General features: G+C 39.6%; 2 protein-coding genes across 8 annotated transcripts; both read right to left on the reverse strand.

The window, feature by feature from the left end:
* Window positions 1-391: 391 nt before the first annotated feature.
* On the reverse strand, window positions 392-3,915 carry rab32b (RAB32b, member RAS oncogene family). Of its 2 annotated transcripts, none has more exons than XM_034858602.1 (3): window positions 3,585-3,915; window positions 1,823-2,100; window positions 392-964 (listed from the first exon to the last, which is right to left on the reverse strand). In XM_034858602.1, exons 1-3 carry the CDS (start codon window positions 3,913-3,915, stop codon window positions 800-802), a joined length of 774 nt encoding a protein of 257 aa, XP_034714493.1. In that variant the 3' UTR covers window positions 392-799. The 2 variants fall into 2 exon arrangements, with proteins under 2 accessions (XP_034714493.1, XP_034714494.1); XM_034858603.1 differs by lacking the exon at window positions 392-964 and adding an exon at window positions 974-1,661.
* Window positions 3,862-27,786, reverse strand: grm1b (glutamate receptor, metabotropic 1b). 6 transcript variants are annotated; one of them, XM_034858597.1, is made up of 11 exons: window positions 27,666-27,786; window positions 25,846-26,676; window positions 23,045-23,294; window positions 16,131-16,366; window positions 15,868-15,882; window positions 15,235-15,246; window positions 12,302-12,548; window positions 11,092-11,260; window positions 10,260-10,386; window positions 7,586-8,513; window positions 3,862-6,827 (listed from the first exon to the last, which is right to left on the reverse strand). In XM_034858597.1, the coding sequence occupies exons 2-11, from the start codon at window positions 26,558-26,560 to the stop codon at window positions 5,987-5,989; spliced, it is 3,540 nt and encodes a 1,179-aa protein (XP_034714488.1). In that variant the 5' UTR covers window positions 26,561-26,676; window positions 27,666-27,786; the 3' UTR covers window positions 3,862-5,986. The 6 variants fall into 6 exon arrangements, with proteins under 6 accessions (XP_034714488.1, XP_034714487.1, XP_034714489.1 ...); XM_034858596.1 differs by having other exon boundaries at window positions 27,662-27,776; XM_034858600.1 differs by having other exon boundaries at window positions 6,424-6,792; window positions 27,662-27,776.
* Window positions 27,787-27,901: the final 115 nt, after the last annotated feature.

Genomic DNA, 27,901 nt, shown 5'->3' on the forward strand with positions numbered 1-27,901 from the left:
GAACTTACAAATGCAGCAATCTAATAAGTCACGGTTGACTTCCTATTATAGAAAAAAAGATATATTTGTTGTGATGGTGTAATCATGATTAGATACTGCATAAGTGCTCTGCTCCCTCCAGCTCTCTCGGCTGTATGTAGCATCTTTTCCTCCCTCCACCAAAATCAGGTCATGCTGATATGCTTTTCTCTGCTATTGGCCATATCAAGCCCGGCTGGGAAGCTCATGTATGAGTCTTAGCCATCATCTCACTGTGGAGTGATTAACATTTAATTATATGCATGTGTTGCATAACAGACAAGTAACACTTAGAGCTGTGATTGAATAGGTTGTCATTTAATGAGAAATGTTTAATAGCTTCAAACAATGTTTTATTATTATTTTTTCTCTCTCTCTTTCTTGCTGTTTTGGTTGTTTGGGGAAATGACAGTTGTGACCATTTTACAGTGTTAGGTCAATCACCAGCAAGTCTTAGTTACACGATGAGCGTCAGAGACCTTTCCCAGCAGGATGTACTGTACGTCATGCTGATCACTTTATTTGCCGGTCGGTATCAGTGGATTATCAGAGAAAGTAGCTCAATTGTCTCCACATAGGTGTTTATGAGGAAGCACACACAGTCCACACATTACTAAAAAAAAAAACTGGCGAGGCAGAAATGTGCATATAAAGTTACTGTCTATTATGTAACACAAGCTCAAATAGCTTCTATGCAGTGGCTCGGGATTCATGACTTGGTATCAAAAACAGGTCTTGTTAGAGGGTTTAACCAGTAGCTGCAGTTGTTTGGCTCTTTGCCTCAGAGCTGTGGTCTCCAGCAGCACAATGACTGGCTCTGACTCTCCCCGGGAGCCTGGCTCACTTTGATCCTGTCCCAGCGGTGCTCTTCCTTGGACAGGCCGGTGTCGCAGAGCATCATTTGTTTGACAAGGAAGGCACCTGCCTCATCAATATTTATATTGTCCTATAAATGGTGAGGGGAATATCATTTAGAACATTGTGTATGCATCCGTTGAGCTGAGTGTTTGGCTCGATGTTTAAACCTTGGCTGAAAGTTGTTCCTGTTTGTTAATATTTGAAAACGTTTTATGAACAGGCCATATAGCTGCAGTGTTAAAATCCACGCATACACTGTAGTGTAAGTAAAATTTGTCATACAAAAAATATAATACAAAAACCATCAAACAAGCAAATTAATACATAAATAATTCAGTTTCAGTTAGTCGGTCAGCTAAGAGAGTATGTTAATATTAGTCCTTTTGCTAAGTGGTCAAATACAGTGTAGCTGTTCAAAACTTACATAATCTCATTTTAAATCGTCAGGTATAGGCAAATGAAAGAAAAACTATTTATTACAATCTATCTATTCGGAAGGATAATTGTTCCTCACCTTATTGTGTTATTGGTTATTTGGCGTAACCAAATTCAATAATGAAGGTGTTAAAGTTAAATTTGATTAAGTAATAGTAAAGGACCTTCCTTGGTTAATAGTGTGCTTAAGTGGGGCAAATTCTGTGAATAATTTACACTTTTTTTTAATTGCCAAGACAAGTAATACATTGTGAACCTGGGGGTTTTAAGGGGCCATTCATGGACCAGTTTCCCATGATGTTGTTGGTAATGTCTTGATCGTATGACGAAATATGTTTACTAAAGTCATCCTGATAAAAGAAAAAAAGGACGGACAAAGTGGAATATTCGGTGCCTCATATCCCATTCAGGCTTTACTCAGCCGATAATGCCTCTGAGAAATGTTGTGCCTATCTCTAACTGCCACTGTACACAGATTTTCATCTCATAAAATAACTTAAATACAACACACCTTTGCAGATGTCTCAAACCAGCCAATGAAGCTGTTGTCTTTACAGAAGCAGTCCAGCAAGGACACCAAATCTCTGTCCCTTCCTGTCATGTCACATTTGTTGGCCAGCAGGACAGCAGGGACCGGACGTCCGCTGTCGAGACAAACTTTGCTATCCAGGTCCTGCTTCCACTCTGAGGCAGCCTCCAAGGTGGAGCTGTTTGTAATGTCAAAGACCACTACTGCTCCCATCGCCTCTTTGTAGAACACTCTGGACATATTCTTAAATCTCTCCTGGCCTTGAGGGAAGAGAAAATAAATCTGTGTGATTTATGCTTTGCCACAGCTTGACTCCAAGAGTGAAGATTAATGAATTTGCTGTTATTATTTGGCTAAGGCTTACAGTTTTTATTTGAATTATGAGTTGGCCCAGAACCAGTCATTTTCATATATTTATTATACAGGAAAGTTAGGAAAAGTAACATTACATTACATTATAAAAACGGGCCTGACTCAGTTTCAAAACTGGTTTTCAGCAGCTTCCTGTTCTGGAGAAACATAAAACATTGGTACAGCACGTCAAATTAATACAGACGTATTATTTGGTCAGTGATGCTACTGTTTGTTTATCGTGCATGATTTGAATTATCATATCAAATGGGACTGTAACAACAAAGGATATGTAACAAATGAGAGACTAACGGTAGTTTTCTGAAATAAAAGGGTTTGTTTCCATGGACACTGGTAGGATAGGATTAAAATAAATAATATAATTCTAATAATAAAAATATTGCAAATTTTCAGTCCCTAAAAATACTGTAGTTATAGTCAAATCCCAGCATGTATTTTATTATTGGTTGAAGCTTATTGGATCTCCTATTGGACTTTTGTAATTTAGGTCATTTGAGAAAGAAGAAACTTTCAACAAAGACTACTGTATTTAGGTGTAAAAAGGTTGTAATTCCTTCGCTAATAGTATGCCTTTATGAGCTAGAATTAATAATAATAATAATACATTTTATTTATAATGCCCTTTACATTTCAAAAAGAAATCTCAAAGTGCTGATTTGATTTGATTTGATTCCCCCCAGAGGCTAAATAAAGTATCCATCCATCCATCCATCCATCTTTTTAATTTAGTTTTAATTATTTACCTACAGTCCAGGCTAGCTCATAGCATTGGGATTAATTATGTCTCCTCTTTGCTGGGAGCATGCCTGTCAGTCTACTACTAATATGTATGTTGAAGTCAATATTATACATTAATTTTAAATAAAATAAATGTAAACATTTAATTTAAAGTTAGGTTAGGTTAGGTTGTAACCACCAATGATGGCTTGAATGATGGCAGTTTGTGCTACTCTGCTAAGCTAATGTTAGTTTAGCATTAGCTGGGTTTTGTTCTCTATTTTAGCTAGCTACTAGCTAACGACACCCATTTAATGGTATGGATTAACAAATACATTTACCAAGATACAGTATCAGTTTTATTAAAAAAAAGGTTTAAACTGCAAACAAAAGCTTTAGTAACTAGCTAATAAATCAATTTGATTTTAACTTTAACGTTACCGTTAGCTAAAGCTAGCCAAGACTATCCGACATTTAAGCTAGCTTTCGTTTGACAGCTGCTTTAGCTAGCTGTCTAGCTACAGTGCAGTTTCCTTTGTCTTCAGCTTTGTTTTGTAGTTCCAACGTTATTGCAGATTTTACTGTTTTCACAGAAATTGCACATTGTTATGGTACCGCCATCATTTTCCATGGTAAAAAGGGACTTGAAACTCACCCGCAATATCCCAAAGCTGCAGCCTCACCACTGTCTTTGCATCCCATTCAATAGTTTTTAGAGCAAAGTCAATTCCAATAGATGCTTTGTATTCGTCATCAAAGCGTTTATTAACATACCGCAAGACTATGCTGCTTTTCCCAACACTTAGATCCCCAATGACTAAAACTTTAAACAGCTTTTCTGTACATAGTGTCACTGAACGTACTGCCATGTTGTCGTTCAGCCCATAAACATATAATCCAGCAAAAGTCTTAAATAATCTGCATTTGCTACAGAAGTTCTTCCTACAAACCAAAGCCATAAATACTTGACCTTTGATTTTAGACATGGTACTGGAATAGTAGGCAAGGCCAATACCACAGAGTCAGCTAGCTAATGTTTTACCATGAAAAACAGGAGACAAAAGCATAAAAAATATTTAATTTACTCCAATCAGACAAGTTTCCTTTTAAATGCTCTACAGTAAACATGTTTAAACTGGCAGACTTAGTTTATACTGTGTGTATATATCAGGCTGCAGGTAGCTCATTCAGAATATTATTAAATGGTAACAGAAGCACTTTATCACATTATACTATTTTAAGAGGCTCTTAATATTTAGGAAATAGATTGGATGTATAACCAATCACACAATAGAGGCATTCACAGCTAATTCGTTTTTTATAATACCGTAAAGCATATAGATATTGTTTGAATATCAAAATATGATTCACAATTCATACATTTACAAAACATATGTATGTTGTTTATTTTATACATAAATCTATGCAGTTATGAAATCAGAGGTCTAATTATAAAAAAATACAAATGTTAAACTATGGTAGTTTAACTTTTATTTTAAGACCATAGAAATTAGATAAATATCCATAAGAAAAGAAAAAGTCTTAGTGGAGATGTGGCACTTAAACTTCCTCTGCTACATTCGTGATACAGTCTGTGCACTTGTGCTTGGCATCTGTATCAATAAATAAAAATCACAGATAAGTGCTTGTTTTTTCCAACAAGAAATCATGTAGACATTTTAAATTTCATCAAAGAACATTTTTATTCTGCTCTACCAGCTTAAAGCAAAAGTTTGGGGAGATGTGCTTTCTTGCTAAAGTGTTTCATTATATAACAAGATTGATACCACTCTAATGTATTGTAGCACCTGAATTGTACACCTTATATGAAGCTACCATCAGTGGTTAGCATAGCTTAGCATAAAGACTGGAAACGGGAAAACAGGTAGCCTCGCTCTGTCTAAAGGTCACAAAATATGCCTACATTAACAGCTCACTAAAAAAAATCCTTGTATTGTGTTTGTTTAATCCAAAAAGTCAAAGAATTACAATTTATGATTTTTATCTCTGGACTTTGCTGTTTCCAACATGAGCTCATATGAAGGTGTATAAATAGCTTGCCACTTTTAAAGCTTTTGTGCAGAACATCAAGCCATTGCCAAATGAAAAAAAGCACTATATTGTTTAGGACATTTTGCGTGTCATGTCAACCTTTTTAAACTTTGTGTTTATGTCATGTCCCAACTTGTCCAGTTTTAAACACGTGGTTAACATTCTTATTCCGGACCTTTTGGTTGTTGACCTCTGGTTTCACACAGGACACGAACATCGGTCTCCTGGGTGAAAGTCCTGGTTGTTTGACCCATCTTGCTCTTCATACTACGTCACAAGTCAGTAGAGACGTATGGCGTGACATGACCCGCAAAACATTTGCGTATTATTCATACAGCTCTTGGTGAGAAAAGACCCCCTTTTGCCCTTTTCCAGTCTTTATGCTAAACTTAGCTTTATATTTAGCGGACAGATGTTATAGGGAATTCAATCTTCTCATCAAACTCTCTGCAAGAAAGCAATGATTGTATTTTCCCAATTGCGAACTATTCCTTTAAACCTTTCAATTTTCTTTTGCTCGTAATAAAACAGAAAAGTCCCAATGTGTAACACAAAACGTACTTCCTAAAAATACTATTGACAAATCCAATTTTACATACAAACCATATTCCTCATTAAGTTGCGCTGTTTAAAATCAGTAAAATCATCTGCTTGTTATGTCGCCTATATTTTCTCAAATAAATCTGTTTATAGTAATAAATGTACATAGACAAGCTTAGTTCCTTGTCTTATTGTTAAGCACAACATGTATTTCATCCTAAAAGCTTATATTAGCATACAAATAAATGTTTGTAAGTGGCAATTATTGTTACTAATGTAGACATCTAAGACCATTTTTAAATGTAGTGCCTTGTTGTTCATCCTTAACATGTAACAGCTCTCAATTATAGAGTGAAAAATGACTTGTCAGACCACAGAAGGACTTCTTTCTTATATATCGTATACAGCATATCATTAGAAACTTGAAAATATAGTACAACAACTGGTAATATTTAGTGTGAACCCTCACAGAGTTGAGGAGCTTTGCTTGAAGTCTTTGAGGATGACAGAGGCATATGTCATATTTGTAGGACTGCACAAAATCGACTCGGACACCGGCGAATTGGGGAAGGGGCTCACTGGAGGAGCAGCGCAATCTCGGAAAGGGGACGGAGGCATTAGGGCCAGAGAGTTTTCCATGGCTAATTTGACCTCAACAACGTCCTCGTCATGAATCTGGGCGTTGTTGTACATGTAGCCGTGGAGAAGGCCAAACTGCTCATTCTCCATCTCTTCGTCCTCTAAAGGGGAAGAGGGCTCCTCATCAAACAGGTCCATGTGCAGAGGCAGGACCGGCTCCTGCTGGATCAGGTGGGCCTGGTGGTATATGGGCATGCCGCCGCTCACCGCCTCGGGCATGCTAATCATATCATTAAGATCAGGGATGTCACTGTTGAATTTACCAACCCTCACATTCCCCTGTTGGTAGTCCATGACGACGTGTTGGGGGATAATGCTATTTGGCTGCGGATGCTGAGGTTTATAAAGTTTCACCTCCTCCATGTCTTTCACAAGCCCACAGTCAGGAATGTGTCTGTGGGTCATCATTGGGGGAGTGATGGGGGGATTGTATCTAATCGGGTCACCCTCGTCCTCCTCAGCCACATTGTACAAAGTCTTAGTGCTGAGGTCTGAGAAGTCCAGGCCTCGGCTTTGGTAGGTATTAGTTAAGGGTTTGATGACAGCCATCTGATTGGAACCTGCTTCCTGTCTCTTCACGTGCACTGACAGTCTGTGCCACGTGTGATCCCCTTTTGGAGGATGTCTTGCACCTGGTTCAGACCATGACACAGACTTTCCATTAGAACTATGAACAGAATAAAGATGGCTGTTACTTCACGGGAACCCACAAAAGTGGAGACAAAAGCAGCATTTATGGTTCATGTAAGAAAGAATAAGGTTGTGGTCTAAAAAAAAATAAAGAATATTATTGATGTTGTACGAAGTATTACAGGGTATCTGCAGGTTTTTGAAAAGTCTCTAAAAGCTAAGAAGCTCATCGACCCATATTGGGCAAGTTTTGATTTTTAGCAACAACTTAAATGAAGTTAAATGAATGGATTGTTTTTCATGTAATCTCTCCATACATCCATCCATTCTATCCCGCTTATCTGGGACCGGGTCACATTATTTTTACACTTGGGAATTATTGTAACACATTGCTGAAAAGTACTAAGAAAGAAGGATATAAATAATTCTGGGCCATATTGTCCCCACTGGTTTTTGATCACACTTTCAAACTTTGGCTGGTAAGACTGTAGGAACAGGCATTACATGGAATTCTATGTAGTATTAAAAAGGTGAACCCTGCAGGAAACCTGTAGTCTGTGATTGTGATCCCATTTGTCATCCCTTAGCACACAGAGATGCTTGTTTTAATTTGAATCAGTTCAAACGGCTGTGTGAATTGAGCACTGACCTATATCCGTCACACTTTACAACAGGTGTCCCTAAGAAAGTAAATACAGTAAGACATCAGGCTCCCTTTGAGAGGGAATTACAGTAAAACCAGCATCCCTGAGGTGCCTCAGGAGCAGGACTCACAGACTCAATTAATGAACCTACCTGCCGTTTCCAGTGTTCTTCTTCCTCTTGAACATGTTGAGCAGGCTGTTGCTTCGGCAGGCAATTTTGCCGTCGCCGACGTGCATGCGCACAGCGTCAGAGGTGGTGAACGCGCTGCGCACGTTCCGCTCAGGTTTGGCAATGATGATGTACATCTTTGGGCTGAACATACAGCCCAAAGCTACAGTCACGCTGAGGCTCACAGAGAAAGACGTGGTGATGATCTTGTAGTTGCTGCCAAAGTAGATTGGCACAAACGCCAGCCATATTATACACGTGGTGTACATGGTGAAGGCGATGTATTTGGCTTCGTTGAAATTTGCAGGAACGTTGCGGGTCTTGAAGGCGTAATAGGTGCAGCTCATGATGAGCAAGCCGTTGTAGCCGAGAGGGGCCACGACACCCACGTTGCTGGTGTTGCAGATGAGGAAAACTTCTTTGATGCTGGGGTAGGACTTGATGGGTTCAGGAGGCTCCAAGATGATGAGGGTAATCTCCAAGGTGAGCTGGACACTGATCAGGATGGAGGCAATGACCACTTGAGCCCAAGCACTCATGAATCTCGGTTTCCTGGTGCAAATCTTCTTCTTGCTGCCAGCCAGAATACGGGCAATGCGGTTGGTTTTGGTTACCAGGGCGGAGTAGCACATGGCAGCTGAGAGTCCAACAAGCAGCCTCTGGAGGTAGCAGGAGACTACGGTGGGACGGGCGATAAGGGTGAAGGGACACAGATAGCCCAAGAAGATCCCTGCAAGGATGATGTAGCAGAGCTCCCGGCTGGAGGATTTGACCACAGGCGTGTCACGATATAGGACAAAGATGAAGGCAACAAATGACGTGACCAGGATGCCCAGACAGGCAAAAACCACCTGGATAATGGACTCTGGATTGCTCCACTCCAAGTAGCGCAGAGGAATTTGCTCACAGCCTGAAAAAGATAAAAACATGACAATATAAACCCACAGCCAAAATACTACACTAAAAGCAGCTCATAAAACTTTAAGCATATCAACATCAGTTTGGTGGTTAGCTTTGGGTTATCTAGAGAAGACAACGCCTAAATAAAAGGCAATTGTGAAAAGAATGAAATTAAGAATTTCAATTTGTTAAGGCTTTATAGCAGGGACACCTTCAAAATAGATAAACGCATTTTAGCCTGACAAAATACAGTAAGTCTCAAACTAGGTTTTTAGCTCAACTATAAATAAACCCTTTTCTACTCCGCCATGGCCAGGCTGGGCCACAGCCAGTAGAGGAGGGGGCCAATGCAGCAGGACAAAGTAAATCACTGTTTCTCATGGAGCTATATGAGATCTGCCTTCTGCTCCATGTTGAGATCACACTTTGAATATCTAAATTATGTAGTTTTATTTAATTATTGGGGACAGGAAGGTTAGGGTTAGAAAACTGACTGAAGAATAATTTGTAAGTCATCCCACATTTTCTCATTTGTGTGTCACTAAAGATCTTGCGGTAAAAAAAATAATAAATGCAAAAGCCGGGAAGTAGGATGATCCGATTAAGAAAGTGTCTTGTCTTTGAACAGCACAGAAGGCCTTTGAAAGTGGGCCAGAAGAGTGATAAGTGAAGTAGGGCTGCTGTCGGATAAAATTGTGAAGATGATGAATGGCTCTCAGGTGTCATGGGAAAGCAATGGAAATAGGACAGGACAGGTTTATGAAATAGCGCTGCAAAGATGTTAGCAGGACAAACTGTACAGAGTATAGGTGGCAGGGAGAGGTGAGGAAAAGCTTGGAGGAACTTAACTTTCTACAGAAGCTCTAATAAGACTAAAGAATCTCCTCTTGTCTTTGAAAGCACCAATCACGCAACAGGAACTCCTGTGGCCTGTGGCAACTGAAGTAACCTAAATTCATCTCAATTTACATGCAAAAATTGCAAAACACGCAAAATCTTCTGTTCTAATCAGCAGGGTTGGGCATGGTTTGGACCTTAACCACTCTGCTGACAATTCTGATTCTTCCTTTTGACACCAGTTCTAGTCGATTCTCGATTCTGATTCTTTGAGGGGTGGGGTTGAAACGGGTCACATTCTTATTTCACAAATAAGGAAGGAAGGTTTTATTTTGTGGGTTGCAGTTTTAAAATGCTTTTTCAACGCAAAATATATATATAAATAATTTTGAGAACAATTCCGAGTAGGAATCGGTTCTCAAAATGCAGCTACAGCCAGCAGACGATTAGCTTAGCTTAGCATAGCGATGGGAAACAGAGGGATCCAAGACTTAAGTCTGCTTTTCAACACTTTTGTTTAATTTTAAACAAAACAGCAACTTGGGATTTTACAGGGGGTTATGTAACAAACTATTTCTTGAATTTTGAATAATTGTGAGGTTCCCTATCAACCAGTAGCAACTCAAGGAAGTTGCACATCACGCCCTACAAAACCACAAATTGTTTTTACACTTCCATTATTGCACAGATTAGACAGATTGCTGTTAGGCAGTTTTTGTTACATTTAGACAGAGCCAGGCTAGCTGTTTCCCCCTGTTTCCAGTCACTATGCTAAGCTAAGCTAACTGGCTGCAGGCTGGCTGTAGCTTTATATTTAATGAACAGATATAAAGGTATTCATCTTTTCATCTAACTCTCAGGGGGAAAAGCACATTTCCAAAACTGTCAAACTACAGCGTTCCCATCTGGGGAAACCTACCTTCCAGTTCTTCATCCGGCCACCAGCCCAGCTCACAGGCCTTACATGTGAACTCGTCCTGGACAATCTCGTTTTCCTTACAATCGGTGCAAATCCAGCAGCAGCTCACTTCTCCCTTCCTGATCACCTGGATGACAAAGCATGTGGAGAAAATTAAAAATGCTTTCTTACAAGTACCGATCTCTACCCTGAGTTTGTTTCAGTGTAAAAAGGAGTCCCACTGTTTACTGTAAATTTTTAAATATTTGTTTTGACACGGCAAAACTAAAGAGAGATCGTTATAGTTATAAACCATTTTATACCACCATAATAAATAATAATCTGGACACAAATCCATTAATTGACATCTCATTACAGCTGCTGACTTGATTATTAAAACTTTTATTGATGACCAATTAACGTGTATAACTGCAGACTTGATGGCTTATTAGACAGTATGCGCCTTTATTACTGGACTTCAAATAAGTAAAACTTCATCAGAAAAGATGAAAGCCAATGTGTTTTTTCACAACCTGGCATCCCAAAATGTGTTCTTATAAATGGCTTAATACTGATCTATAGCCTAAAGAATTTATTACCTATTAATAAAGCCATTAGCTAAAATGTATAAACCCCTTATACAAAGGTGCTTATCAAAAGGTAGGGACAAAATACTTAATCAGTGTGTAGTACAATGTAACCAAGCTGTTCATCTGTCTGCAGGGTAAAGAAAAAGAGAGAGTTGTAGTCCAAATATTTGAAGAACAGCGAAACCAAAGAAAAGACAGAGGTAACCTGTGTAATGACAATATGTCCCATAAGCAGGACAATATCTAAGGGATTTGACCCCTACCTTGATCTCTCCTTTGGAGCAGGGCTCACTGCAGACAGAGCGGACCACGTCACTGCGGTTCATATGCATCAGTTCATCATCCAGACTGAGAAGACCCTCGTGCCAGGAGCCAATGTTGATGTAGTCATAAACACCAGGCTCCACTTGCTGGAAGTTCTTAATCTCATACCTGATAGTGGGTAAAAAGCCATGAGTTAGACGGAGACATAATTTTAACAAGGTTTTGCTGATGTTGAATCAATTCTTGATGGGAAAATACCATGAGTTTTACTGCCACTTAGCCCCAAAACAGCCCATTGTGTCAGCAGGGGGCCTGTCAGGTTCTTAATCAATACATGTGACTCAGGGATTATTTTGCCAAGTGCTGATTTGTCTTTTATCTCTCTTACTCTCTGGTTTACAATAAAAACTCCCCACTGGAACTTCAAAACACTCATCCTCACATGACGATGCAATTTTAGTTGCTTATGGATGAAAGAAGCTGAATTATGGATGTTCTGAACATATTGAGTAAATTCAGCAGTATTAGTGTTTCTTTTGTGCATAAGAATCACTAAAGGGGCTTTTTCATTACAGTAGGGACATTATTCTGCATATGTAAATGTACCCTAAAATAAATAACTGAAAACATTGATTAAAATAATGTAATTAAAAATAGTTGTAGGTCACTTAATGCTGCTGTAATTACAGTAGAGTAAAAACACCTCTGGTGAAACAAAGCATCTGAAGAATTATACAGTGTTTCCAGTGATGGGAAGTAAGAGGTATATTTACCCAAGTTTACACAGTACACAATTTTGAGGTACTTTATACTTGGCCTTTGTTACTTTCCAGATTCAAATTCATAATACAAAACATAATTATCAAATACATTATCCTAGTAAAGAGGGAATTCAGAAGCTACCCAGTGAAGTATTATATAGAACATGTCTATAAATAAACTTAAAAAAGCCCCATGTTAACAAGCAACAATGCTAAGGGGATGTACAGTAATGGACCATTAATTATAATCCAATATTATAATACACATTTTGCAAAATGTGCACTTTTGCTTTTGGTATATTTTAATGCTAACATTTTTGTACCAAGTCAAATTTGAAATGCATGACGCACTTGAGTTTTTCTACAATGTGGTAATGCTATTTTTACCTAAGTAAACCATCTGAGTACATCTTCTACTATTGAGTATTTCTAGAGGAATGAGTTTTACCTCCCGGGGGAGTCGCCATTCTCATCAAACCAAATGTCCTCTCCAGAAACACCCGTGAAGGAAGTCTTGAGCAGAAAGTCCAGTAAGTGGCTGCCGTCGACAGGCTTCATGTTTTCACAGAGCCCCACAGTCCCAGGGCAGAGAATAGTGTGCATGTCTTGCAGCCCATGGGCCATGGCGTAGATGGCATTAATGACGAAGCCCATCTTGCTGTCTTGAACGTAGTTGTCCTCCAGACTTTCATAACCTGCCCAGCCACACATGAGATAACGGTAAGGGTTCTTCTCCAGGACAGATATTTAAAAGAGGGAAAGCTTACAGGAGGGGCTTCATTGCTGCAAGCAGTAGCATGTTATGTGTTATGCTGTTTAATCATCTCAAAGTTTCTGTACAGGTGTGTCTAGCATGATGTAACATATTACAAAGGAGTGATAGGGTGCTCACAGATACATTCTTGTAATAAGTTTTCGCTGAATACTGGCTTCGAAAGAACTGTAAACCTTCAGAAAATTGCTTCAGAGAAACCTCGTTGCCATGGCAAGACTATCCATTTCGACACTTATGAGTCCGGATTAGAGTAGGTCCAGAATACTGTGACACTGAGATTGTGTCTCCTCCAGCAGAACAGTTTGCACGTGTTTAGGATCTGTTGTTTTCTGTTGATATTGTTTTTCCTCAGACAAACGCGATGAGGGAATGAGACAAACAGTGTGTGATGTTTAAACACACCCTATCAGTTCAGTGTAATGCAAGCTAGAAGCAGAGTAAGCAGGTTTCTGTAGTTGCTTTGTGATGAAGTAAGATGTCAACTTAGGGTTATTATAAAGAGCTGCACCATGCATTCAATATGTTGTGGTCAGGTGTGTATGTTTGGCATTTCCTAGGGTTGAAGATGATTGTGTTAATGTAGCATCCTTTGGTGTGAGTTAGGGTTAGGGTCTGTCTTTTGACAGAGCACTTGGTAAGAAGGGAACAACAACCTAAATCTTTCTTTCCACCAGCTTTAGCCCTTTTACAATCATCAATTTAGTCATTCACACATTTACATTTATTAGTGTTGTTTTTTACAAAAAGGATCACTCTGGTAAAGCATATTTTCACATCAGCACCCTATGCTAGTAAATTACCATAGCCTATGTAATGGGGTCTGGACTGAAAATGATGTGATACACTGGTGTTGTCCCTTTACTCTACAGTATCTGTCACCTGAAGCTGTTCCAAAAATCCCTGTTTCATATTTTATGGAAATGAAGTGGAGTGTGATGTAGCAACTGGTTATGTAATATCTGATGGAAAATGATACAGCTTGTAACTCTATTTTACCCTAGTAGGGAATAAATATTAGGTGGCCATTATGACTTTGATGTAATCTACTCTTTGATGATGCAATAATATTTTAATGTGAACCCAACATTTGATTCAAGTGAGTAAAACTCTTCTTAAGCAAAATTACCGTTACACTATCAGCAGTCTTCATTGCTGATATATGTTAGTGAAAGTATTTTTAAAAGTAATGGTATTTCATTCGACAGCTCTATGTCGTATGCCCTTTTGTTTGCATTTTTAGAAGTTATGGGGTAAAAATAATTTGAAATCATAAATTGACAGGTTTCTTTGTTTGTTTGAAGAATCTTTAAAGACCTGTTTTCTAATAGTTTTGGGTACAAAGTCAAGAAGAGACTTTGGACCAGGTTACCCCCTGACATTAGAACTATCACAGAAATAGCTCTTATTAAATCTAACCTCCAAATGGATTTATTTAGAACGGCCTTTAATACTTTCTTTGTTCTGTTTTTATGCAAACTTTAGATTTTACTGTATGTTATGTTTTTTTTTGGACCTTGATGTAAAGGAATTTGGATACCTGCGGGTTGCTGTAAAGGTATATCAACATATTTATAATTATATAAATAAATGTTGCTGATGGATTATGTTTCAATGATTTCTTAAATGTTCAGAATGTCATTTTCTCATGAGTTGGGGCAGAAGTATGTAATCTTTTTCTGAAATGTATATTGTATTTTATTGTAAGTTTATTTAAAGCGACTTGTTTTAATGGATGGGCAGTGCGGGCAAAGAGATTCCCTCTCTTTTCTTGTTACATCATAAGTCATACACATCGTCAGTTGCTACATTTCTCCTACTCAGTGTAAGACAAGATTCACACACTGCACAAAACATCGGTGGGACACATGAGGCCGACAAGTTTTTCAGCATCATCCATTGCTGGTGTTTCTCTCACCACTCGTCTCAAATTAAGCCATGATCATAAAAGAGGACTGCTGGGAAATTAACTGCCTGTGCAAACCAACACATAAACAGTACCCTCAGTTGTGTAGCAGCTGGGTGAGTGTCCAACGGGAACTGTGGGTGATGACCTAGTTTAACAGCTCCTTGGTGTTGACGGCTGCTTCACTCATCGAGCTGTGTGAGCTGCAGTCATGATGCAATGATGTCACAATGTCAGCATGCAAGCAGAGGGTCTCCTGCTGCACGGCCGCCGCAAGACCACTGAACCCTCTCTGTCCAAATGTGAATACAACTACAAACTACAATGGCGCTATTAATACGTGTTATCTGTTGAAAGGAGGCTTCTCTAGGTCTGTGGCTACATGCAACTTAAGCCTGATCAGCCAGTTACCATCTCACTCAAATGTTATTGGGCTGTTTGTACGACTTAAGGCCTCAAAAGGGTGTGAGAGCAGAACGTGGGAACAGATCAAATGTTGGGCTCTCACTGGAAAACGAATTGAAACATCCCAATAGCTTGATATATTAGAGGTTAACTGAGATTAATAGTACGTTTAGAGAGAAATAAGAACATAAGCAGACTACATGATCACATCATGTAGTAAAACCTTAATATCAGTCAACCTCTATGTATATTGCCAAAGTGAGGAGCTTTATGGTTCCATTCAGAGGGATTCACTCACCGTCTCGGAGTTCTACACCAAAGAAATATAAATAATGTTGTAAAAACCATAGAAGTGACAGGACAGCAAACTATAGCTCTATTGCCACGTATAAGGCATACATAAATACTGTAATAACTGCTATTCAAATATGACACTTTGTAGGAATGAAGAGAAGCTTGACGTATGAGAATTATAAAGAAGAGAGCTCCATTCTCATAAATAATGTGCAAACGCTGCAAAGGAATAAAAGTTTAAAACAACTGAAGAAAGCAAGGTGCAATGTTAAAAAAAACAACTTCCCTTGATGAACCAGGAGAACTATCAACTCAAAAGTATAAAAGTTTTTTTGCTGCATGCATCATTTTATATTTACGTTTATCAATATGATGAATTTGAAAGAATTCCTTTAAAAAAACGTTTAAGAAATACTAGATTAAACAGCAGCAATAATCTTATCAACCTGATAAATTGGGATTGAAAACGTAAATATATATTCTGTAGCTAAATGTGTAAAAGAAACATGTAAGAGCAGTATGTAAAAAAAATTGTAAGTTTTGGAAACATGCTTGTTGAGCACTTTTTCGAGACACCAAGGACTTAGGTTAATGCATTAATTGTGTTCCTTTGTAAAAGAAAATTATTTAAATTTACCTAGATCATCATCTTCTGCAAATCCACGTGTCACCAAAATGAACAATATGAAAAAAATATGTGTTATTGGATTGAGAGAATTCTACCCTCTGGCAGTCTTATTCATAATTGAAGAACGTGTTCCAGTTTACGGGGCCTTTTGGCATCGTCCTCTGGACATTGCACACATCACAACAGTTAAAAAAGACAAGCTGATGTGCACACTGGCATAAAAATGTGAACCCAGAAAAACATTACAGTTGCCTGATGAATTGTTTAGCTACCTGTGCAGTTCCGTGCATAATTCAGGTTCTCTAGCGGGTGTCCGGGAAGGCGGCACTGGAAGCGGTACTGCCAGAACTCGGGGAACCACGGGTTGCGGGTGTTGGTGCTGAGCTTGAGCTTCAGGAAGTAGTCATCGAAGGAGGAGACCTCTTTAGACTGCAGCTTCACTGTGATGCCGCCCACAGCCTCCTGTTCGTATCCCTCCACCACCTCGACCCGGTCGGCCCAGCCGTCACTGCACAGAGGAACACACCGCAAATAGCCCCGAGTTCTGCCTGTCAAGCATTTACATTACATTTGAAGCGCAGGGCTAAATATCTGTATTTCTGGAAAAAAAGGAGGAAAAAACCTGATAACCTTTAATCAAGGTCATTTATTTTCTTTCATCTGTTAGTTTATTGGTAAGAGACAGTAATCATTAATAAACTGACAACTTACAAAGGTAACTGTAAATGAGCCAGAGTTAGCTCGCCAGGTTAATTTTAAAAATAGCAACCTGAGCAAAAGACTTATAACCATCATCACAGAAAAGCAAAATACAAAGACAAATATTCCGATTTACATCTTCTAAAGCAATTTTGAGAAAGCCTCAAAGACCTTTAACATTGTAGTTGGAAATAATATGGTGTATTACTGTATCTCCTTGCTTAATTTATATGATGCAAACCAACATTTGACAGGATATTGTTAGTTATTTTCTAGATTAGTGGTGTTTTTTATATTTTTGTTGGACAAAACAAGCAGGGAATGACGTCATTGTCCTTGCTGTTTCCACCATCCTGGACGGCAAACAAGAGTCACAAAAAATCCTTTTTTGGGGGGAAATAACAAATATTTAGCACTGCAGGATGTAATGCTTATACATGAGTGACACAAACTGGGATCCTTCTTGCAACTGAAGGATATTAGCTAAGAGGTCTGTAAGAATTTGGAAAAGATTTTCGTAATCACTTAAGTAGGCAGAAAAATAAACATAGAGCTGCATAGTTTGTAAGATTTCTTAACAATTCCTAAAAAAATTTGAAGTTTTTAGAAACAAGAAACCAAACCCCAGGTCTAACAGATATAAGCTGCTTAAATATGAGCAACTTCTGATCAGTTCACTGTGTTTGGAGTTTGTCATTGAGTATGTTTTGGATACCTGTTAATTGATATTTTCATAGTTGCTCTCTTTACATGTGCACGCTTTCCTACTTTGTACCTACACAACAATTAATCCCAGGATAAAAAACTGATTTCATTTTCATGATGTTATTTGTCAATTTACATAAAATCCTTTTGCTGCAAAGACATTTTTTTAGATTGTATGACAAGTAACAAACAGTAGTCTGCATCGGGCAAAAGGATAACTGGATAACTGTTGTTTTGCGATGCTGGTGAAGCTCCAGAAGTCTGTGACAGTGTTTAAAGCTACATGCAGCCCCACTAACAAGCCTGACTCACTTCACTGAGTCCTTTTGTTTCTCTGACTTTCTTTCCCTTTCAGCCTTCCCGCTGAGGGGCGTGGAGTGCTCACTGTACTTGCCGAAAGAAGAAAAAAAGAATCCCAAGTCCGGTGAGAATTCACAGATCAGTACTGTAGCGGTTCAATCTGCCCTGGAGAGAAACCAGCTCCCACCCCCCACACAGACTCCTACTGTAAGTGTGACTGTGTCTCACCGACGACCATGGTTAGTATTTATGCTTTATGTATACATGCTCGTCTATTTGGAAATCAATTCTGCATTGAATCCTCTCACAAAAGATTATACTGATGAGACAAATGCTTTTTGTCTGACACTTCAGATTTGAATCAATGAAAATGAGAACTCCCTTCCTTTGAGTTGCAAATGCAGCGTGAGTATTTCTAGTGTGGGATCACAGCCATGATGCATAAATGGGACTTACATGAGTAAGAAATGAAGGAGCAGAACAGGGGACATGGAGGGATCTTGACTAGCACAACACCCCCCTTTAGGATGCAACACACACTAAATGTGATTAAATAATCCCCTTTCTGGCCACAAAATGTGAATCATTGTGTAGAAAACAGCAATATTCTCATAAGGTATGACAACTGGAACAAATGAACACAAAAACTCTGACTTCAAAGCAAAAGCCAACAGTCTGGTTATGTTAATATATATTTCCGCTGATTGACAGTTCAGCCCTGTATCATAAAGCATGACAATATGAATAAATGAATTATATGCAAATCGTGTCAAATCTGCGATGATATATTATTTACTTTGCTAATGAATGAATTCTTTGCATCTTTTGAAGATCCAATTTGGTTCTGACTGAACTATTGGAGGAATTTCCATTCATCTTCGCAAAGATATTAAAAGTTCCCAGACGTGACAATATCTCTGACCTTTCACGTAGCGCCACTATGAGGTTAACATCACATAACTCAAAGATTATACCGCGTAAGCATTATTTGTTTATCTAATGTTTTGTTGTAGAGGGCTATAGTATATAACATTAGCCAATGACACGTCCATGATGCTGTCGATGTTGGCGTTTATCTCAAAGCGACGCTGTGAGAGTGAGTGCACAGCCTCACAGAGCTGCCAGGGCTCTAGACTCTGTAGTAGCAGGGCGGTGTTGTTAGTTTGTTTGTGATATGAAGGCATACCACAGTTATCTCAGAGTGTGTCTGTTGAATAGCTATGATGAGTAAGACTGCACTAAGAAACTACTGAGAATCTACCAGCTGTTTTTTTTATTGAAATAATGATGCTGTTCTATTGTGCTTCAGGCTTAAATAAATCTGAAGCAAAACAATGAATCTTTGTGTAAAACAGAGTCATTCTAACACTGAATATTGCACAAAATGCATCCACAGTACAAAAATACCAGCCTTCAAAAACCCACATTTGCCCAAAACCCAAAGCCAACAGCACGTTTGGCTTGGCTGGCACTTCAAAAATGAACTGACAATGGCTGTCCAGTGTGACAGTATCAACAGTACCTCGCCATCTGCTTCTCAGCATCACACTCCCTCCACTCCAACACTCTGCGTGCCAAAAACCTACAGTTCTGACGTCAACGAGCGCACGTACTGTACAGATTTATAACACAAATCTCGTATTCCACTATCATGAATCATTTACTATCGGGGGGAAGGATGCATTGCTGCCTGACATTATTGAAAGTACTTGTAGAGGCTTTTTATGTCAATGAATGATGTTTTATTCAATAAAAAAGAAGATTGTTTCAAAAGCAAAACAGATTAGGAGTTAAATGTTTGTCAGGCACAGGATGATAAAACCGATATATTCTTTTATGATTTTACTTGAGAGTCGATCAAATGAGTTGTGTGTTGTTTGAGATGTGTGTGGGAGCTGTGAGAACAGCCAGTGTTTTTTTCCTTCTGCACACAGCAGAAGACGGATAGCTGATGACCAGCACCTCAGGCATTCTCCATTGGCCCATTGCACACAGGGCTGCATGTGTTCGCTTTCTGCATTGCTCTAAAAAACATTTTCCTTTTTCAGTAGTCTCCTTGACCCAGAAAACACGCACACACAAACACGCACACACGCACACACACACGCACAAGCACAGTGCTCTACCAAACTCATGGCCTTCTTTATCTTCCGTGGAGACTTTAGCAGCAGTGCAAATTCAAGTGGAAGGGGTGAGATGAAGTTTAAACTCCCTTTTTTCAATATGTATGCCTTCATTTCATCTTTTGGGATGAGGAGACGATTTTGTATTTTACTTTTTTTTTTTTTTTACAAATGAGTGAACTGCTCTCAGTAAATGAACCATAGCGAGCTTTTATCGAAGCCGGGTTTCAGATGCTGCAACTGCTCCTAACAGGACTTGCAGTGAGCTGAGACTCCACAAAGAGGGAAGGTCTGGTGGTATGAGCGCTGATACGAGCTTTGATGTTCACTACTCCTCATACCCCGGCATACGCTGGAGATGCTGTCCCATATTAGCCCGTCCTGCCTGTGATCTGACGGGGAGAGGGAGGGAGAGGGAGGGAGAGGGAGGGAGAGGGAGGGAGAGCTCGCTGCGTGGATGCATTATTCATTACTGCCTGACTCAAAGCATCTTCTGCTTTCAGAAGAGATCTACTCCCAGATGGACAACAAGAATACTTTGGTTCCATGTGAACTTTGTGTTTACCATGAGTGGAGACAGTTCGTATAACATCCGTATTTCCCCTCACAGAATAAATGAGTCATTTTTCTGAAAAATCTACTATTTCATATTTTTTGTGTCATTGTTAGTATCATTATTATTATTATTATTATCATTATCGTATATTTGTCTATTATGCAATTTGAACTGCCACTGCATATACATAAATGATCCTACCTTAATGAATACAATTATACAATTGAAAGCTCCAGAAAGTCAACTAAATGGACCTCGTAGTAAGTAACTTTTGTTTTCAAGGTCAAACATGTACTTTCAATCTGAACTTATAAAGCCATTTTAGAGGAAAAGTCCTTTTCTCGCTCAGAAAAATAAAAGCAATCTTAACTCCATCTGAGGAAGACCATGCAATACAACTGAAAGCTCCAAAACAGCTCCTAAATGGACCGTGCAGTGAGATTGACTGGTCAACTACGTTTATCTTCATCATTACCACAAATTGATAAAACTCAATAAATGAGGCCCAACTAGCTGAAAAGGTGAGAACTATTCCTTATGCAGTATGAATGAAAGCTCCAGAGCAGCTACTAAATGGATCCTAAGGTCAAAAATCTATTTTGTTCTTTTGAACAAATCAAGCCAGGACATCCTGTAGGTCAATGTTCTTGTTGTTTCCATCCTAGCTGGGAAACATTTGTCACAACAACCAAGCAGGGGATCAAGTATTTTCTCATCTGTGGTTTTGAAAAAAACAAAGCAGATGTAGCTGCAACTCGAATGTAATGTTAATACATTTGAAGCACAAACTGGGGTTGTGCAACTGAAGATTTACATGCTGCTGTGTTGTTTGAGAGGTCTGCAAGATTTTGGTTTGACAAGGATTTAAGAAATCTTTTAAATGGTTTGAACAAAACATAGATCTGCAAATTTGTCCAGATTTTAATAGCTCCTGAGTTCTTGAGATACAAAAGACTAAACCCCCATATCTAACAGCCATGAGCAACTTGAGATATGAGCAATATATGATCCATATAGTTCACCTCGTTTATGTTTTTGGCGTTATGCATTAAAGAATGTCTGTTTATTCGTATTTTCATAGTTGCTCTCTTTATATTTGCACTGCTCCCTATTTAGTGCTACAACTGCTGCACAACAATTTACCTCAGGATATATGAAGTTCTACCTTATGTTTTCTTATTTGTCAATTTACATAAAATCCTTTTGGTGCAAACACATTCTTTAAATAGTATAACGAGTAACAAACAGTAGTCTGCATCGGGCAAAAGGATAACTGGATAACTGTTGTTTTGCAATGCTGGTGAAGCTCCAGAACTCTGTGACAGCGTCGTGTTAAAAGCTTCATGCAGCTTCTAACAAGTCTGACTCACTTTACTGAGTCCTTTTGTTTCTCTGACTTTGTTTCCCTTTCAGCCTTCCCGCTGAGGGCGTGGAGTGCTCACTGTACTTGCCGAAAGACAAGAGAAAGAAAAAAGTCCACAGACAAAATCACAAGTCCGGGTAAAGTTTCTTACTTAAACTATCATTTCTCTGAAAACCTTGTTTAAACCCTCCGCAAACTTTAAAAAAAATACATTCAGCAGCAGGACTTGTTTTCATCATCCTGAAAACAAGTCTTGTTCGGACAATCTAACAACCCTCAAAACAGAAGATTTCAGTTTCATATGACCATCCAGAACAGAACTGAATATTACAGGAGATTTCCTTCACAGACTCATTTTTCTGGATAATAATGAATGTATAGAAGACAGTCCAAAGCTCTGGAACAGCTACTGAATGGACCTTACGGTCCAATTGTTTTGTCAGCTGCTATTTCCAAGGTCAAAAATTAACCCTTAAAGTGCACATATTATAAAAACAATCTGTTTTTCTGGGATTTGGGGTGTGATTTTGTGTCTCTGGGGCTTCCACATGCGTACAAACTGTTTCGAGTGCGATACGGTTACTGAACGTCCTCTGCCTTCAGTCTCTGGGTGAGCTGTTCAAAATCTACACGGCTTTCTACGTGACTAGCCAAGGCGAGGTGGTGAAAGCATGCTAGCTCATTCTCAATGGCAAAACACAGCTACAACACACACTACGTCACTATAATCTCCAAAAGAACTACTTCCTGTCCCTGTTTGGCAGGTATTCCAGGTGCCCCTCGTTATGAAGAAGTCTCCCAGCTAATCCTGCCTTGGACTGACTAAAGTTGGAGAAAGAGTTATCTAGCTGAGGGGATCTTACCGAGCTACTAAGCATGTGTGACTCGCAACAAAGATAGTATAGAAGTGAGATGTCTCACTGTGTAGCTAAAACAGAAACCTAAACACACAGGGTGAAAACAGGATCTGCAGCAATGTGCAGCACAACAAAAATATGGTTTTTTTTTTAAACTGAAACCATGTAAACCTATTCTGGTACAACCGGAAAATACAGTTATGAACCTGAAAATGAGCATTATATGGGTGCTTTAAAGTGCTCAGAAAAACAATAAACAGCTTATTTCATGACAATTGAGCAAACCTCTGTCTAGTGAGATACACAATATGATCAAAAGCACTAGAAAAGCAACTGAACGGACCTTGTGGTGAGATCGGTGAAACTGACACAAATGTTAATTAATGTGGCACAAAAAGCTGGTTCAGTTTTCCTGATCATATTATGTAGACTGAGTTTCATGGCCAATCAGCTGTTCCACAAACCCATTTTAATCCTAACACAAAGATTGTTTCTCACCATTCCTGTTTGAAAACCTTTCTTCCAAAACTTAAAATCCAAGACAAAACAAAGCCTCCCGTGGGGGAAACAACCGCTAACAAACCTGCCAATTAGGAGGAACTCTCCGGCTACCCCGAGCCGCCTCATGGCCATGAGCAGCCCTCGGACCGTCATGCCTTCACAGAAGCAGACAACAACTCGGGCTTTAGGCAGACGCTCACGCAGCTTCCTCAGCAGCCTGTCAAAGTGCTTCTCCCCGGCGTTGCTGTAGATCTTGTCAGAGTGGGCGATGCAGATGCCGTCCTGTGAGGCGAGCTCTCTGAACACCTCCATCCCACTCTCCCCGTAGTTCCCTGAGAAGGACAAGAGGAGCTTTTATTCAAGAAAGAGTCCATGGGTTTACATTCACACGTTCACTCTGTATTTAGTATTTCAAACTGTTTAAATGTTGAATATGGTCTTTTTTTAAACAAAGCATTCAGGGAGGGTTAACTGAGATGAAACAGCTCCTCTCTTACCATTCAAGTGGCGCCAGACTTCTTTAACCCTTGTGTTGTTGTGCCATTAAAATTGATGTCAATTTTTGATTATGCTTTTTATTGATTTAAAAAAAAACTTTTTCTTATGTTTTTGTCCCTTTTTCAAAACGTTTGTCACTTGTTTTGACGTTCAAAACTACATAACACAAATTATTAACTTTAGTTTTACAGTTATTTTGGGAATTTATGGTAAAAGAAACTCATTTATAGGAAATTATACCTAATGTTTGAGTTAGAAAAGCAGAAATTAGGAATTAGTTTGACTAAATTAAAGGAATGTATGTTGATGGATAATCATAGACTGGAATATGTCAACTTTTAGTCAATACTATTTCAAACCACTTCAATTCTTTTTTCAAATGCTATAAAATTGAATAAGACACCCTAAAATTAATGAAAGTAGAGATTTGTACTTGCCAAAAAAGCATTTTGTGGAATCAATCTTGTTATTTTGGGTAATTACAATTGGGAAGTTAAAAAGAACACTGCTATAGGAAAATTTAACCCAAGGACAACATGAGGGTTAAATAAAAATCTAGAGCAGTATAACTAGAGCATACAGGGTTAAATTAACCTCAACAGCCTTATCTGAGGATCAGAGAGCACTCTTAGCTTAAGGTTATCCCTTCAATAAAAACCTTCAGTATTTATGCTGAAATTGGTCTTATATGTAAAGAAAAGCATCACTGAATTGGCAAAAGCACACAGTAAACAAAGATGGGTTGCCAGGTTTTGATTGGATGGATTATCAGCTTATCACTTACTTGTCTCAAATTCTCTCAGTGGAAATACACAAGATTGCAACAGACGCCATACGGGTATTTCAGGTATGCATCTTGCTCAACAATGTGGGTGGAATCTTAAAGGTGCCCTGCCACACGTATTTTATTCATTTGTGCTAATGTCTGAAGTTCTACCATGGACTCAAACATTTTTTGTAGAAAAAATGCCTTGGTTACCTTGTTCCAAGCCATTCTAGCGTGGTATAGAAATCCTTCAGGAAGACTCAGCTCGATTTGTGCCAGTTCTCATTGATATTCAACGAGCTAGGCTGCTTGACTCTGATTGGCTAATAGCTAGCGAATGGGAGCCTGGCTATCAGTGTCCTTTACCCAGAGAGCTCATGAATAGTAATGGGCTCAGGCAACATGACGTCAGACTGACCAGCTGTTGTAATTGGCCTGATTCCTCCCCTCATTTCTTTTCAGTGGCCAGAGCTGACAGAGGAGGTAGCGGTTCATTTTTACATTCACCACATAAGACAAACACATATGGACCTAACATATTTCAAAAAAGGAAAGCAAAAAGGGTTTTGTGTTGCAGGGCACCTTCAACTATTATAATCTACATAATAATGTTTAAGCATCTACATAATTATATGTTGTAGTTTTCAATCAATCAAAAGTTAATGTAAAGAAAAAAACTGTGGCAAATTAATGCAAATGTGTGTCTTTTCAAACGAGACACAAGGATGTGTGAAAAAACGACCTGTTGTCAGTCGGCCTGGACTAGCTAATAGAAAATAATTCTTTCTATGCATATTAAATGGTGGTTGCAACTCATGATAGAACTAGTGAATATATTCAATATCAATAAACTTGGATTTGTTCGTCATTTTTGCATGAAAAATGACTAAACGGTTAATTGATTACCAACTGACACCTGCGGGAGCAACAAACTAAGACTCCTGGCAAAACCGAGGAGGAAAAGAAAGAGGGGGTTTGTGTCTTGGTAATATGCAATTTGGTCTTGGACTATGATGCAAAAAAGGAACTCTAAATACTCCATTGATATTCTGTTTATACTAATATCATGCAGATGAGCCTCACAAAGGAGAGCCCAACAGTCTGCAGCCACCTGCTGTTAGAACATCAGTCAACAAAATGTCATTCACAAGACACAACAAGAGTTACACTGCATATTACAGCAAAACACAACACTGATTAAATCAGTGCAGCAGAGATGGATACAAGGGCTGTCTCTGTGCTACCGTGAGTTTCTAAAATTGACCTTCTTTCTTTTGTCTTCTTGTCTTTAATTTCCTGTCTACGGGGGGGTTCAGGACTGTTGATGCATTCAAGGGGCAGTCCACTGATTTTACACATAAGGAGTCTTACTTCGCTTGCTAAAACATTTGTGTAATGTATTCAGTGGTTCTGGAGGCAGCCTGTGTTACAAACTGGATGAGTGGAGTAGCAGGGAGGGTCTAATGAAAAGGGCCATTAAATTGCATCATGGGAGATGTAGTAAAAGTTAGGATGTCGCTGATGTTCTCTTTTAAATCTGTCTCTTGGGAGTCTCCTAACTTTATATAAGCGCAATACTAAATTACCAGAGTCCCCCCTTTAAAAGAAATGTGTCTTACCCTCTGTGTGCACCGCAGACACATAAGTCCAGTTGTATCGTTTGACGATGTCCAGGAGGGCCCTGGCCTGAAGGGTGTCTGAGGGCACGACTCTGAGGAAGTACTTAAATAATGTCTTGTCACTGAGGTCGATACTGGTTGCAGAATAGGCGATCTGCGGGATGTTGAACAACTGCAGAAGGTTTTGAACTTGAATTGCGACTGAGCTGGAGCCGGGCCCGATGACCCCCGCTATGGGCTTCTTGGTTGTCGGTGGCTGACTGGAGGGCACCCCCTCGATGCACCACCTGGACCCGTCCCTTTCGTCCCGGATGGAGATGAGAGAGTCTCGTATGAACTCGATGCTCTGCTCCAGAGCAACCGAGGAATGCCAGCAGGAGTCCCTGATCTCACAGCCCAGGGTGATGTTGGGTAACAGGTTGGGGTCCGAGTTAATCCGATCCAAGGCGTGGAACATGGCCTCCACTCTTTGGATGCCGTACTGCTCGCGGACTTCTCCACATTTCCTCTCTGCCACCTTCTCAGCGGAGGGTTGGTGGTGAACAGAGAAGAGGGCACCGATTATAATATCCCCGTCCATCCTCGCCACCAGGCGGGAGGCAGAGCTCGGCACCACAGACCTCTCATACTTTCCATTAGACAACACAAAGGCCTCAAACAGTAAAACAGGCAGGTACAAGATGCTCACGGCAGTCAGGCAAATCATATTCGACATTGTGCCACAGGTGAAGAATGTAGAATCACTTCCACTTTGCCATTATGGAGGTCCATCAATCCACTTTTGGCTCAAATAGAAATGACCTCAGCTACTTCTCCTTCAGCGTTGTCCCCCTGTACAAGAGACGTGGAGCATTAAGAACTGTTTTTTACACATGTAACTTCAACAGTTAGTTTACTAATGTCCAGGCCTAGAAGATAAAAAAATTGATCAGCACCTATTTTCATAATCGATTAATCATTTGAGTCATTTTTTAAAGTAACATTTTCAGGTTGCAGCTTCTCAATCTGATCCAGATTTGATGCTTTTTGTCTTCTTTGACAGTAAACTGAATATCTTTGTGTGTTGGACTGTTGGCTGAACAAAACAAGTCTTTTGAGTACGTCACATTCAGCTTCTTTCATTTTTCACTATCCTCTGACAAACGCCAAGACCAATCGAAGAGTCAGAACATTGAGATTAATCAGTAGTGAAAATATTTGGTCACTAATGTGACTTTTCTATCTGTTGTTAAAAAGACCTAACACCTCCCTCGTCTTCGATCATAAATCATGCAAACGTTTGTGGAAACAGACATAAAAGATGCATCTTAAACATGCACAAAGGCAGTTATTGGAGTCATGTAGCAAGGATCTACAGGGTGGAGTTTAAAACAAGTGATCTCAGCAGCGATCATAGAAGACAAGCTTTAAGGACCCTAAATGGTAGATTTGAGAGATAAAAAGTTAGCTCTGAAATAGGGGAACAGTCGGAGTTTCAGCACCACGGACAGCTGCCTACACCTCTCGGCGCATTTTGTCCCTTTAAACGGATCTGTATCAACCTGCGCCTGTTCCCTCAACTTTTACCCCAGACAGAACCCCGAAGACACAGGGACGTGCTCTAGTTCAATCATCTTCTTCACCGTCTGACAGATGACTCGAGCTCAGTCGCTGCTCTACGGCCGGTGTCATGTACAGGACATTTTCACCATCGTCACCTACCTATGCACATGCACACCAATTAAAGGATGACGCTTAATTAACAGAGCAGGCTAATACGACGCTGTCATGTTAAACAGACTGCGTCTGAAAAAGCACATATCTGGTACCTACTTACCTACCTGCACCAGCCGAATCGGGACATAGGGGGTCTGTGTCTTCTCTGAAGCAAGGAAGCCAGACTGGATTCTTCTGCCTAGAATATACTGTGGCATTGAGTCTCTCTCACTCTCCCCCCCCCCCCCCCCCCCCCCCCCCCCCCCCCCCCCCTCTCTCTGTACTGATCATGCCCCCTTCTTCTCCTCTTCCTCACTGCATCTTGAAACCGGGTCACACTCGCTGCAGTGCCCCTGATTTG

Source organism: Etheostoma cragini, chromosome 20 (genome assembly GCF_013103735.1).
Source record: "Etheostoma cragini isolate CJK2018 chromosome 20, CSU_Ecrag_1.0, whole genome shotgun sequence".
In the NCBI taxonomy this organism is placed as follows: domain Eukaryota; kingdom Metazoa; phylum Chordata; class Actinopteri; order Perciformes; family Percidae; genus Etheostoma; species Etheostoma cragini.